The sequence below is a fragment of the Diospyros lotus genome, chromosome 2 (assembly GCF_014633365.1).
Source record: "Diospyros lotus cultivar Yz01 chromosome 2, ASM1463336v1, whole genome shotgun sequence".
In the NCBI taxonomy this organism is placed as follows: domain Eukaryota; kingdom Viridiplantae; phylum Streptophyta; class Magnoliopsida; order Ericales; family Ebenaceae; genus Diospyros; species Diospyros lotus.
In genome coordinates, this window is record NC_068339.1 from 18,839,495 (window position 1) to 18,852,913 (window position 13,419).

General features: G+C 32.5%; 1 protein-coding gene across 2 annotated transcripts in view; it reads right to left on the reverse strand.

The window, feature by feature from the left end:
• Positions 1 to 7,868, reverse strand: part of LOC127794154 (phospholipase A1-IIgamma-like) — a 78,234-nt gene extending 70,366 nt beyond the window's left edge. Inside the window, exons 1-2 of one of the 2 annotated variants that reach the window (XR_008021549.1) lie at positions 7,254 to 7,868; positions 6,240 to 7,020 (exon numbers count right to left, since the gene is read on the reverse strand). Coding sequence is in view for 1 of the 2 variants with exons in the window: in XM_052325079.1 (XP_052181039.1) it covers positions 6,433 to 7,020; positions 7,254 to 7,811 (1,146 nt within the window). In the remaining variant the exon portion in view is untranslated. Of the gene's footprint in view, positions 1 to 6,223; positions 7,021 to 7,253 lie in introns of those variants that run through there. The other variant, XM_052325079.1, reaches the window with a different exon arrangement.
• Positions 7,869 to 13,419: the final 5,551 nt, after the last annotated feature.

Below are 13,419 nucleotides of genomic sequence, written 5' to 3' on the forward strand. Positions count from 1 at the left end.
GTTCTCAAAAACAAAATAAAATTACTTAACTATTGCCAAAATACTACTGTTCCCACATAACAACTAATTCCTAGAAACTACTTTCAAAAGCCAATACCATCCAACTTTAATTCCATATGCTGAACCACGTAACAGACAAATATAATTAGGCAGTAGGCACTTTAGTTAATACAGGTACGAGTCTCCAAGGCAGCCATGATCTAAATTGTTTAGTTAATATAACAGACAACTATAATTACTGGAAGAACAATAGCTGACCTGAAATTAACACAAAGCAATGTGGAAACGAAAAATGCTTAAGCTAAATAATCAAAGAAATTCCGTGATGCTCCTGCATTAATAGGGGAGAGAAGAAGAAGGGGAGAGACATAGAGAAGAGAGGAAGAATACCTGGCAAAATCAGAGATAGACCTGCTGGAGCTGGAGGCTGCAATGGAGACGGCGACGATGTTGAGGCAGCGGATGCGACGGCAGTGTTGAGGTAACGGATGCGATGGCGGTGTTGAGGTAGCGGATGCGATGGCAGTGTTGACAGCGTTGAAGCAACAAGGAGACGGAGCTGGAGCCGGAGACGAAGAAGGAGATGGAGGTAAGATGTTGCAGCGAAGGAAACGGAGGCGATGGAGAGAAAGAGACAGAGAGGAAGATGGAGATGGAGGGAAATGGAGGCGGGAAAGATGAGGGAGGGAGAGATGAGGGTAATAAAAACATATTTTTGTTTATTTTTAAAGTTTTATAAATAATTTTAAAATTTAAAAGTTATTTTTTAACTTTTGTTTATATTTTGAAAGAAAAAAAATAAAAAAAATATCTTTTTCTGTTTTTGTAAATTTTAGATATTTTTTAAACTTTTGTTTATATTTTAAAGAAAAAGAAAAATAAATAAAATATCTTTTTATTTTTTTGTAAATTTTTTAGTAGTAAAAAATATACTTTTTAAGAATATTGAAAGAAGAATGAAATAAAAACATACTTTGTTTTTAATTATTAATTATATTTTATATTTTTAGAATATAAAAATATACTTTTTTAGAATAAGTATATTATTAATAATTAATTATAAAAGTATATTAAAATAAAAATATACTTTTTAAGAATATCAAAAGAAGAATGTTATTAAAAATGAAAATATTTTTTTATTAATTATATTTTATATTATTACACTTTTTTATATTAATAATTTACTTTTAGTAACTATCAAACCAAGTATATTATGCCAAAAACTTTTAGTGACCACCATGTTCGGTTGTCATAAATAATTCACTTTTAGTGGCTACCACAATATGCCGTCACAAATAGTCATCTTTTAGTGGCCACAAGTCTTGTCCTTCACAAATAAGCATAATGACTTAAACCCTTTCTGAAACTTTTAGTGGCGGCCACTTTTAGTCATCACAAATAATATACTTTTAGTGACCACCAACTCTGGCTGTCACAAATAATGAACCTTTAGTGGCGGCCTTCACCGACCATCACAAATAAGCTTGTTAGAGTTTCGACATCCCCAAACTTTTAGTGGCCGCCATCCATGGTCGTCACTAATAATGTACTTTTGGTGGTCGCCCGTACTGACCCTCACAAATAATCTTGTTTTTTGTTAGAAATAATCCACTTTTAGTGGCCACCACACATGATCGTCACAAATAATTCATTTTTAGTGGCCGCCACACATGACCCTCACAAATAATCTTGTTTTTTGTTAGAAATAATCCACTTTTAGTGGCCGCCCTACATGTCCGTCACAAATAATCCACTTTTAGTGGCCACCACACATGGCCGTCACAAATAATCCACTTTTAGTGGCCGCCACATATGGCCGTCACAAATAATCTTCTTTTAGCGATTGTAAATTCCACCCCTCACAACCGACTGTCACAATAATGCACTTTTAGTGGCCACAACTCGTGGCCGTCACAAATAATGAGCTCTTTAGTGACCAATTTTTTTGGCTGCCATTAAACATGTTTTTTTACTGACAAACAGTTTATGATCGCCACTAATAGTTGTATTTCTGACAAATATTTTTTGGCCGTCATTAAAAGTGGCCACTAAAAACTACTTTTCTTGTAGTGAATGCTTTATGAATGAACAAGAATTGATAATAGTTGTACAAGATAAGCTACAATAAACATTAATTAAAAAATGAATATAAATAGATGACAATAAACCAAATGAGCATAAATTAAAAGATTTGTAATGAAGCAATCATAAATTAAACAAATAAATTTAAAGTTCAAGAACTATAATTTGAAATATAAAATTAATAAGAAATTGTTAAAGGACCATTATTGGGGTCTGGACCTTGTGGCAATTAAGTATATTTGTTGTATTTTGTAGGGTGTAAGAAGGGGAGGTGGTTGTAGGCAGAAGTTGTCGACAAATCGCCTCAAATTTATTGACCGATTGAGGAATCTGTTGATAAATTGTATTGAATTTTTTGACTGATTGATGAAATTGTAGACAGGTTGCTCGAGACTGTCGACTGATTGTTATCGGGTTCAGCTTCCCATACCACTTTCAAGATGGTTAGGCGGCGGTGGAGCTTTGTGAGTGCCTTTTAGAAGGCTTTGGCTCGTGCAACTGCATTCTTAGCATCTAAGAGGCTATATAAATAGAGAGAAAAAAAAAAGACGAAGAGAGAAAGAAGCAATCATTCGAGAGGAAATGGAAGAGAATGAAGAAAAAGAAGAAGAAAAAAAAGAAGAAGAAGGCTGCATCCGGGCATTTCTTGCCCCTCTCCTTCACTTTCAGGTTGCTTAAGACAAGTTCCTTTTCCTTCTTGCCCTCTCTATGGTTTGAATTCTCTATTTTCTAGTCTCTTTTGGGCCACTTGAGTTGTGAGCTCATTTAAGGGGCATTCTTGTTGTATTTCTTCCAAGAGCTTCAATAAAGCTTGGTTCTCCCTAGTTCCTTCATGGAATAATGCCTAACCATGTTAGTGTAGGTGCTAGCTGGGTGTATGCTTGCTGGTCTATGTGATTTGGGTTCTTTTTGTTGTTGTTCGAGTTGTTGGATGCAGGGGTTGTCTATTGATTGGGCATAACTGTCGACCGTTTGGTGTTGTGGAAGGAAATTGTCAATTGATTGCTAGAAAGATGTCGATCAGTTGCCTTTGAGACACAAATTATCGACCGATGCTTGAGAGTTTGTCAACTAATCCTACCTTGTTTGACTTTTACGACCTTTATTAATGTTGATGTGATGTTGGGCACAGGCATGCTAGACCAACTAGGGTTGTGCACAAGCTTTGCATTGCGTGTGTATTATTACGTGGATGAAGCGTGGCTTGATGTTTAGTTTTATGGGAGCCTTGTATCATGTTTATGCTTGCTACTTTATTGGCAAAAAATTCAGGATAAATCAAATGATTAGGCCTTGTGTTTATATGGATGATCGGGTATTCTAATTAACTATAATTCAAAACTTGTTTGAAGAGTTCAAGAAAGCTACGTCGAGGGAGTTTGAGATGATTGATGTAGGGCTCATATTTAGGCCTAGAAGTAAAGCAAATGAATGATGTGATATTTATCTCATATGAAATCTATGCAAAGGAAGTATTGGGAAAATTCAAGATGTTGTATTGCATTATTATGTGAACACACCTATAGAATGTGGAGTAAAATTGTTAAGATTTGAAGATGGAGAAAAACAAGTTCCCACTATTTTCAAGATTTTTGTGGGAAGTTTGAAATACATGACATACACAAGGTCAAACATTTTTTTTTTTTTTTTCTTTTTAGCAGTTGGGATAGTGAGTTGTTACAAGGAAACACCTACCTCAACCCATGAAAATACTAAGAGAATTCTTTGCTATCTAAAAGGGTATATTTTATTTCAACTTAGTTTTTTCATATGCTAATTGCTTCAAATTTGTGGGATTTTGTGATAATGATCTTGCGAGAGATGTTGATGATAGAAGAACACCATTGGATTTGTGTTTTTCATGAGAGACTGTTATTTCATGGAATTTGAAGAACCAATCTGTTATCACACTTTCTACTTGTGAATATAAGTATGTGCATGTTCTTGCCATGCTATTTGGCATAGAAAATTGTTGAAGGAACTTCATTTATTACAAGAGAAAAGTACATAGATATGTGTTGATAACAAGTTTACAGAAACACTTACTAGAAATTTAGTGTTTCATGATTGAAGTAGGCATAAAGATACGAGGTATCACTTTATCCAAAATGCAATGCCAATAAGAAAGCGAAACTAAAGTTTGAAGAATTAATTTTGAATTAATTAAAATTAGATAAATTAGATCTGGAAAGAGGTTTAGTGGTAATCTGAAAAATTATTAGACTTCAAGAGAAACCCAAGAGAAATAAAATGTGAATTTACAAAGAAATGGGCCTCATAGAAATGTGTGAAAATTATAAAATAAATCAAAGTACGAAGTTTGACCAAATCAAATCAAATTAGGCGAGTTCAATACTAGATTTAGTGTTAAAGTATTTGGATCTATTAAAAGAGATAAGCTCGAAACTTTCATGCATATGTGATAATTATGACTCAAAATATTTATTTATCTATGATAGGGTTTCCTAATTTGACTGTGATTACGATGTTGTCAAATTCGATTTTATCTTAGATTTATTTCATCTAGAGGAATATCTTCATGCATTATCTTTTGATCAATATATGATTTCCTGTGTTCATCCATAGATGATTTTAACTCTATAAATAGGTGCCTAGGTCATATAAAATTAAACACAAAGTGCGTGTACTAATGTCCTTTTTGTATTATTATTTTTGGTTAGTGATATTTTATTATTTTTGTTTGTAGTATTTTCCAATTTAGATTTTTTACATTAAATTGTGTTGTGTTCGTGTATGATTGATTGATTTGATAGTGATTTATATTCGATCCAATTTCATAACAAAGGCATGGTTGCAACGAGTGAAAAAGGACAGAAGACTATTAAAGAGGGACATCATCTTAATTTGACCTGATATAATCTATCTGTCAAACTAGTCTTGATCGGCCGCCATGACTGGTATTTTCTTGTGAAAACTAATGATTAGAACGGTAGGTTGAAGGGGTGCTTGAATGAAGTTAGCTAATTAATGATTTGAACGGTAGGTTTGTCGGATTCAAAGGTTTCAGTGCTCCGCCTGTGATGCTGACAGAATGACACTTTTCGGCTACTTTTTCCCACGAAAAGCAGCCAAAGAAAGGAAGACAGGAAATTCTGAGGAAACAGCGGCAAGTAGGTTTAACCTCTCAAGTCACAACAAACGAGTGCTGCAGTGTGTTAGAGAATAATTAATAGAACAATGTCTAAAAACATGTGAAAAAATATCATTTAAATTAAGGTCGACACTGTTTGTTTGACAGTAGCTTTTATATACCAAACGTGCCTTAGACCATACATCCTCAACGCTTGAGATCCCTGCCTCTTTAATCTCGAAGATCCATTCACGGTCAACAATCTTCTTCTCTTTTAGATGGCTACACTAAATCCAGGTACCATTTTTTGTGAAACGATTCTACAAGCTTTTAGTAGGATGAAAGATAATTGACACCAACAGCCATATATGTCCAAACCACCATGCAAATGATGGATTTTTCTCTGAAGCATGCTATTATCTCTTGGTTACTTAATTCTCATTTGAAGCCTCGGAAGCCTTGGAGTTTCTTTGATGACACCAATCTTTACTACATTGGTGATGCCCAATTTGTTTATCCCCTCAGAGAAGCAAATGGTTTTGACGATATGTGATCTTGCAAAGGGAAGTTTTCTTTGTGGGCTGTTGTTAACTTTTATTTATTCAGTGTTTGTTTATGTCTCCATCTACATTGGTGATGCCCAATTTGTTTATCCCCAAGTTTTCTTTGTGGGCAAAATTTGAAAAATTCGTGAATTTTCAAATTCAGGTAACATGTCAATATTTTATTGGAAATATTGACATTCACCTAAATTCGGTAATAGACGTGCTATGAATTTGTTCTCCAACACATTTGTAGAGGATTAAATAACATCGGAAATGTAAAATTATTGGCTCACAACAATCAGTATATATATATATATATATATACACAAACTAGCAGAAACCTTGTACTAGTTTGTAGAGACCAAAACAATAATCAAAACTCTTTAAGATGCTTGGAACGACGACAAGCTCAAATTTCAGAAAATCAAACTAAAAAGGGCCATTCGATCATAGCTTGGAACTTATTGCACGCAGAAAAAATTTCTGCTCTTATTTTATTGTTTTTCTTCACTTTCTCACACCTCACGTACACACTTTACATATCAGGCCAAATTGAACATGGCTGTTTCTATTAACTATTTTCCTTTCATTTTATTTGAATTCTCCACCTAAGAGGGCCTAGTAAAAAAATAAATAAATCAATACAACACATACACTTAGCGTGAATTAAACTTGGGGTAAAGATTTATTATTTTCAGGACTATATTAGAATATTCAAAAATCATCATCTGACTCATGGTCCATCAACTTCCAAGAGCCATCCCTTTGCTGAACCATTCCATCGTTTTTCACTAGCCACCATGAACTAGGCACATGATATTCATCCTTCAAAGCATCTAGTGATTTGTTAACCAGGGCATAATCCCGCTTAATCTCTGAGTTGAACCCTCCTTTTAATCCTTTTGTACCTGCAATGCCATGCATATAAGCCTCCAAGTTGTGCCAAGTCACTAGATTTCCTGGCTTCTTCAAGTATTTTGACTTGGTAGTATCAATCTTTAGTTCTTGCCCCACCTTTGAGTAACCAATCAACGGATACTTCGGAACAATATCTAAGGCATTACGGATACGCAGAACTCGAAGATCCTTCAACTCGGAGAAGAGCTCTTTGAAGCCTGAATCCCCAACTCGAGGACTTGCAAACACGAAGGCTGTTACTGGACAACCCTTGTTCAATCCATTAGCAACTATGTCGACTGCGTTTAGGGTTGCAACGGCTGCTCCCAAGCTGTGGCCCACTACGGTTATGCTTATCTCTTCATTCTTGTATTCTTCCACTAGTTTTCTAACTTCACCGAGGACCTGAAACAATATTTTTTGAGAAACCAAACTATTAGCTCAATTGTGGCAGCTAAACAAACAATCTTCTATTCAGCTACATTAATTTATGTTTTTATGTGTACGTATATAAGAATGTAGGTACATTAATTTTAAGTTTATATTACTTAAAAATTATATCTAAAGATGTTAATTTCTAGTATTCCTCAACTTAAAATCGGTGCACCAGACAAGCATGACTATAAATTCATATGTACCTGTTCTCTGGCACTAGTCTTGTTAAACTTTGAATTTGGGTCACTTGAAGTGTAGATAGAGTGCCATCCTTGATGCACCTTAGGGTCATGTTCCTTTCCAAGAATTTTTGAAGCCGAGAATGGAATAAATTCAAAATCATTAACCCATTCCAGAATCTCGATTGTTCCTCTCCAAGCAATCACAATATCTCTCCTCCCCAAAGCAGCCTTCCCTTCATCTGTGGCCACTGCAACATACCCCATCCAGTTGGAATCTTTCCATGCACCAAAAACTGGAGTTTTTGACATTGCATAAAAATATTTGGTCGCAGTGTACTTGAAGGGATTCCCTTGCTCTAGGCCGACTCTTGAGAAGAGGTTCTTCCTCGCGTATCGGTAGCTTCCTTGGAACTTTGAGTCCTTTGAGGAGATGAAATTGTCATAAGTAGCTTGTGCCATCTCTCCGTAGTGGATTATGTATCGTCGGAGATCATTGTCTAGATCATCCAAGAGGTTGTTCCAGTTATCTTCACCGCTAAGAAGCGTCCATCTTGTGGCAATGCTGCTAGTGCTCCCCATGGTTTCTTAATTTCTTGCTAGCTCGTTTGCTCTCTGAAAAAACGAATATATGAATTTCTTTGCATGAAACTTGAATGAACTTTGCTTGCATGGTTGCATGGCTTTTATAATGAGCTGGTGTGATGTACCTTGTTGACCTGGTGTGATGTTGTTGACCATCATATAATTCATTCAGATTAATCTTTGACCTCTTCATTTCAAAACACTGCATGATTGATTTTTACGTTTGCCAATGGATAAATCTTTTACGTTTGCCAGTCCTTATGATATTTCTTTTACATTAGAAAAATTATATTTCTTTTTCATGATTAATGATTTCTTTCCATATTTGAAAGGCACAATGGCCAGTCCTTATTGTGAATTGATGTAATATAATATGATTGCTCAGAGCTATCGTTCAATCATTTTTATATTTTAGATAGGGTAAATAAAAATTAAATAGTAAACAAAATTTAAAATAATACAATATTAAAAAATATATATCAATAAATTATACAATTGACTTATTTTTATATTTTAATAATATCATTATTAATTTTATTAAATATTTATTTTTTAATATACACAACTAAACTATCATTTAATCATTAATCTCCAATTCAATTGTACAGCCAAGTCTTGATAAGTTTCATGACAGACTGTCGTTCAATTATTGATCTCCAATTCAATTGCGTAGTCGAGTCTTGACAAGTTTCATGACAAAAAATATATTTTATGCCATAGTTTTAAATATGTAATTGACAAATTTGTAATAGAAAATAAAAAAAATAATCCCTTTAATTAAAACATAGTTAAAGAAACTGTCAAGGGAAATTAAAGTCCACAAAAGAAATTGTACAGCATTTGTGTTTAGGAATTTAATCAAATAATTTCTTATTTGGAAATCACTTGAAGGGGCAGAACGTGAGAAAATTGTAAAATAATTTTACAAAATACTAAAGTTTGAAACCATTATCTGTAACGAGTATCTTCCTGAACTCCCTACTTCTATACTATGGGAAAAATGATGTGGGAAGGGAAGGATGAGTGTCCCAAGAAGAGAAAATGAACCATTTAAAAATTCAGGTGGACATTCAGAAAAAAAAAAAAAAAAAATTATTAAATTATTATATATTATAGAATTTTTTAAAAATCAAGGTGGGTTGGGTGGGCAACTGCCCGCCCTTGGCTGTGCATGGTTCCGGCCCTGTGATTGCTTCTGGTTAACTCGACATAGGGCATAGTATATACTTTATATATCATCTGCATTATATGATTAACTAATAATAATACTCTTATATTTTTAATTAGATTACTTGCATTAATTGTGTTTGCTATTGCTTGGTCAATAATTGAGTTGTGTCAACAATCACAAATTTTAATTAATAAAATATTAATACCTAAATGAGATCAAAAACCCAATGAATTTTTCAAACTTTATCCAAAATCATAGTAATATTATTTAATTATAGTAACAATATTTGACTAATCTTTCCAGTGGACGAAGAGAATGGTAGGTCTGACACAATCTATTAGTCAACTCTATTTCCTTGAAATCCCACACTTTGATCGTGGTCAAATATATTGGGATAAGAGAATAATTGTAGGATTGAGATGGTCTTTCAAAAATATAAATAAAAACAAGGTAATCCTTATTAGGATGGGACTCTAATTTTTTTAATGGTGCATATAAAATTTGTTGTTGCTTAGATATAATAATAAATTTAGATGTTTAAAAATTATCTTTAAGTGGTCTTGTTTTTGTAAAATGAAGCTAGTTAAATGGCGTAGGTATTTTCCACACAAATCTTTCGATGCGTAACTCAAATTCACTAAAAATTAGAAGAGAATACAATATATTTTGTGCAGTATTTTTTTTATACTTGGAGAGAAAGGGTCATCTTCTATTTACAAAGATGGTAGATAACAGGCGTCAAGATCTCCTATAATCCCGATATTTACAAAGATGGTAGAATACAATGTATTTAGGGAGAATATCTTGATGGTAAAAGTTTACATTAAATTTGAGAGGAATGCCTCATTGGAGAATGCCCAAGAGAGTCTCTTGGAACCTCCTTCGTGGGTCTACCAAGAAGGTTTCCTTAGAGCCCTTCATCCAAGAAGGTCTCGAGTCCTTTTACTCGACAAACTTTTTTGAACTATGAACATAAATAACATCAATGCAATTTTACATAGACACAACTCATGTAACTTGTTTTATACAATAAAAATATCAACTAAATTCTACACAATAATAGTGACATTTGTGTAATTATTAAATAAAAACATCAAAACTATTAAATCCAACGTTACTACCCGTTTAACTTGTTAATACATACTACACAATACTAAGTTGGCATCCCATGTCATTAATGGCGAGTGGTAAAACTCTGTTGAGTTTTTGGAGATTCATTTTTGGGCATTACATTCACAATCTTATTTGGTTTAGTAATTCCTTAGACCATATGAACCATATGATGTTAAGGAGACTCTAACACAGAATTTTATTTAAAAATAAATGATAAAATGTCTAAACTAAATTCTCATAAATAACTAATTGAATAATTGTAACTAACTAACTAACTAATATTCAACAGAAATGTTAAATCTTTCAATCGAACTAATCCTTACATGTTTATGTAAACTATTCAACTTACGTACTTGTTGTTTATAATCCTTATATGTTTATGTAAAGTATTCAACTTACGTAGCAAAGTAATCATTTCATATAAAATTATGTAAATACCTAAAAGAAATCATCACAAAAATATCTCGTGTTTATAAAAAATAACTATGACCTCATTTTGTTCCAAGAATTCGGTACCAATTATATTGTGTTCGAAGTACCAATTATCACAAAAAATATTTGTAAACGTGTAGCAAAATATAATATGATTGCTCAGCGGAGCCAAAATTTTAGGTAGGGTAAACAAAAATTAAATAGTATAAAAAATTTAAAATTATATAATATTAAAAAACATATATCAATAAATTAGACAATTGACTTTTTTTTATATTTTAATGATATCATATAATAATATCATTATCAATTTTATTAAATATTTATTTTTTAATATATACAATTAAACTGTCGTTCAATCATTAATCTCCAATTCAATTGTGCAGCCGAGGCTTGATAAGTTTCATAACAGACTGTCGTTCAATCATTGATCTCCGATTCAATTGCGTAGTCGAGTCTTAACAAGGTTCATGATAGAAAATATATTTTATGCCATAGTTTTAAATATCTAATTGACAAATTTGTAACAGAAAATAAAAAAAAAATTAATCCCTTTAATTAAAACATAGTTAAAGAAATGGTCAAGGGAGATTAGCTTCCACAAAAGAAATTGTTGGGTTTTGTGTTTCCTAATGAGGCCCAAGGCAATGATGATGGTTCGGGTTAGCTTTATAGGCTTCGACTAGGGATCCCTTCATCTAAGAGGGTCTCAAGTCCTTTTGCTCGACAGACTTTTTTGAACTATGAGCTTTATCTTCTTATAGACATTTCAAAAATAGGTCTCTTATACATAAAATTTGTATATAAAAAATTCATATAAAATGATGTAAATACCTAAAAGAAATCATCACAAAAATATCTTGTGTTTATAAAAATAACTATGATCTCATTTTGTTCCAAGAATTCGGTACCAATTATATTGTGTTCGAAGTACCAATTACCACAAAAAATATTTGTAAACGTGTAGCAAAATATTGAGGTCCAAAAATTTCATTCTATATATGCTTATATCCTTTTGAAAGACTTTGTATATTATTTCCAACTACCCGTTTAACTTGTTAATACATACTACACAATCTTATGTCAATACTAAGTTGGCATCCCATTTCATTAATGGTGAGTGGTAAAACTCTCTTTGAGTTTTTGGAGATTCATTTTTGGGCACTACATTCACAATCTTATTTGGCTGAGTAATTCCTTAGACCATATGAACCATATGATGTTGAGGAGACTCTAATACAGAATTTTATTTAAAACTAAATAATAAAATGTCTAAACTAAATTCTCATAAATAACTAATTGAATAATTGTAACTAACTAACTAACTAATATTCAACAGAAATGTTAAATCTTTCAATCGAACTAATCCTTACATGTTTATGTAAACTATTCAACTTACGTAGCAATGTTGTGCTTGCCCTTGGGATTACTTTTGAATAGATCTCCCAATTTAAAATTAACACCACCTACCAAAGAATTCCAATGCCACGAACGTACGTACTTGTCTGGGAACGCTTTTTGGAGCAATTGCTAATTAATTTTGAATTCATATTCTTCTTGGGAAATGATCAACTAATACAGAATAGCCTGTCTTCTTTCATATTCGGCATGCCAAACACAAGTTATTCTTGGGCTGCGCTTCTTGATATGATGCATGCAAGTAATCATTTTGTTCATCCTTAGGTTGCATGACCATTGAATCAAACCTACCGTTCTAACCATTTTGACAAGAATATTTCTCAACCATCGCATGCACCGACCATCACTCTGCCTACTAGTCATGGTGGCCTAGCTACACTTATTTTACTATTTCTTTTGAGCAATGTTGTAAATAAATTACAACTTAAGAATATTTTATGAAGGAATATATATTTAAAGAATAATTTATAAATAAATATTATTTTATATATAAAAAATAAATATTATATATAATTGTTGTAGATTGATTATAATTACTTCCATTACAATTACAGTTATTACAATTATAATTATTTTTTAATATTACAATTGTAACCATAACTAATAATTTATTTACTTTTTTAACCATAACAAAATTTGTACCCATTTTATGTTTTTTTTTAACTGTATTTGTCAGATAGGGGTGTAACCGAATTGATCGAATTGCTCAAACCGAATAGACCTATTTTTCTAAAATCGAACCAACCCAATCGAATAGATACTCAAACCGGACAAACTAAAAAATCAAAAAAAAAATTAAAAATATCAACAAATTTGAAAAATCATTTGATATCTTAGTTGGTCCTATGTGTACGTATATGTTGCCTAATAATCACACCAAGCTATTAATTAATTGGCATCTTTGTTCTTTTTCTCGATAAAAAGAATTGAATAGATATGGTACTTACATAGTAATTTTTTCACGTGATTTAATTAGCTCATATATATTTATCAAGGTATATTTTAAAAGATTTAAATAAATCATAACTATGTATTTGATCCTAATCAGATATCATACAATATTTAGATACACAAAGATTAGGATATCTTTATCAATGACTGCCACCATCTCCATCGCTACCGTCTTCTTCTTTCTCTCTCTTTCTTTCTTTCTCTCTATGTTTCAAAAGGTTCAAAATCCTACAAACTCATTTGGTTCAAATTAGAGGGTTCAATCAAACCCTTTACATTTGGGTTAGATTGAAACCCAAAAGAATCCTCGTCTATGTGTATGCATGTATGTGAGGAAGCTCTTCTTCTTCTTCTTCTTCTTCTTTTTTGCGTGTGCACGCGCGCGCGCGTGCATGCACGCATGCGTGTTTGTGTTTCAAAGGATTCAAAATATTACAAACTCATTTGGGTTCAAAGTTAATCAAACCCTTCACATCTAAGTTAGATTCAAACCCAAAAGAACCCTCATCTCTGTGCGTG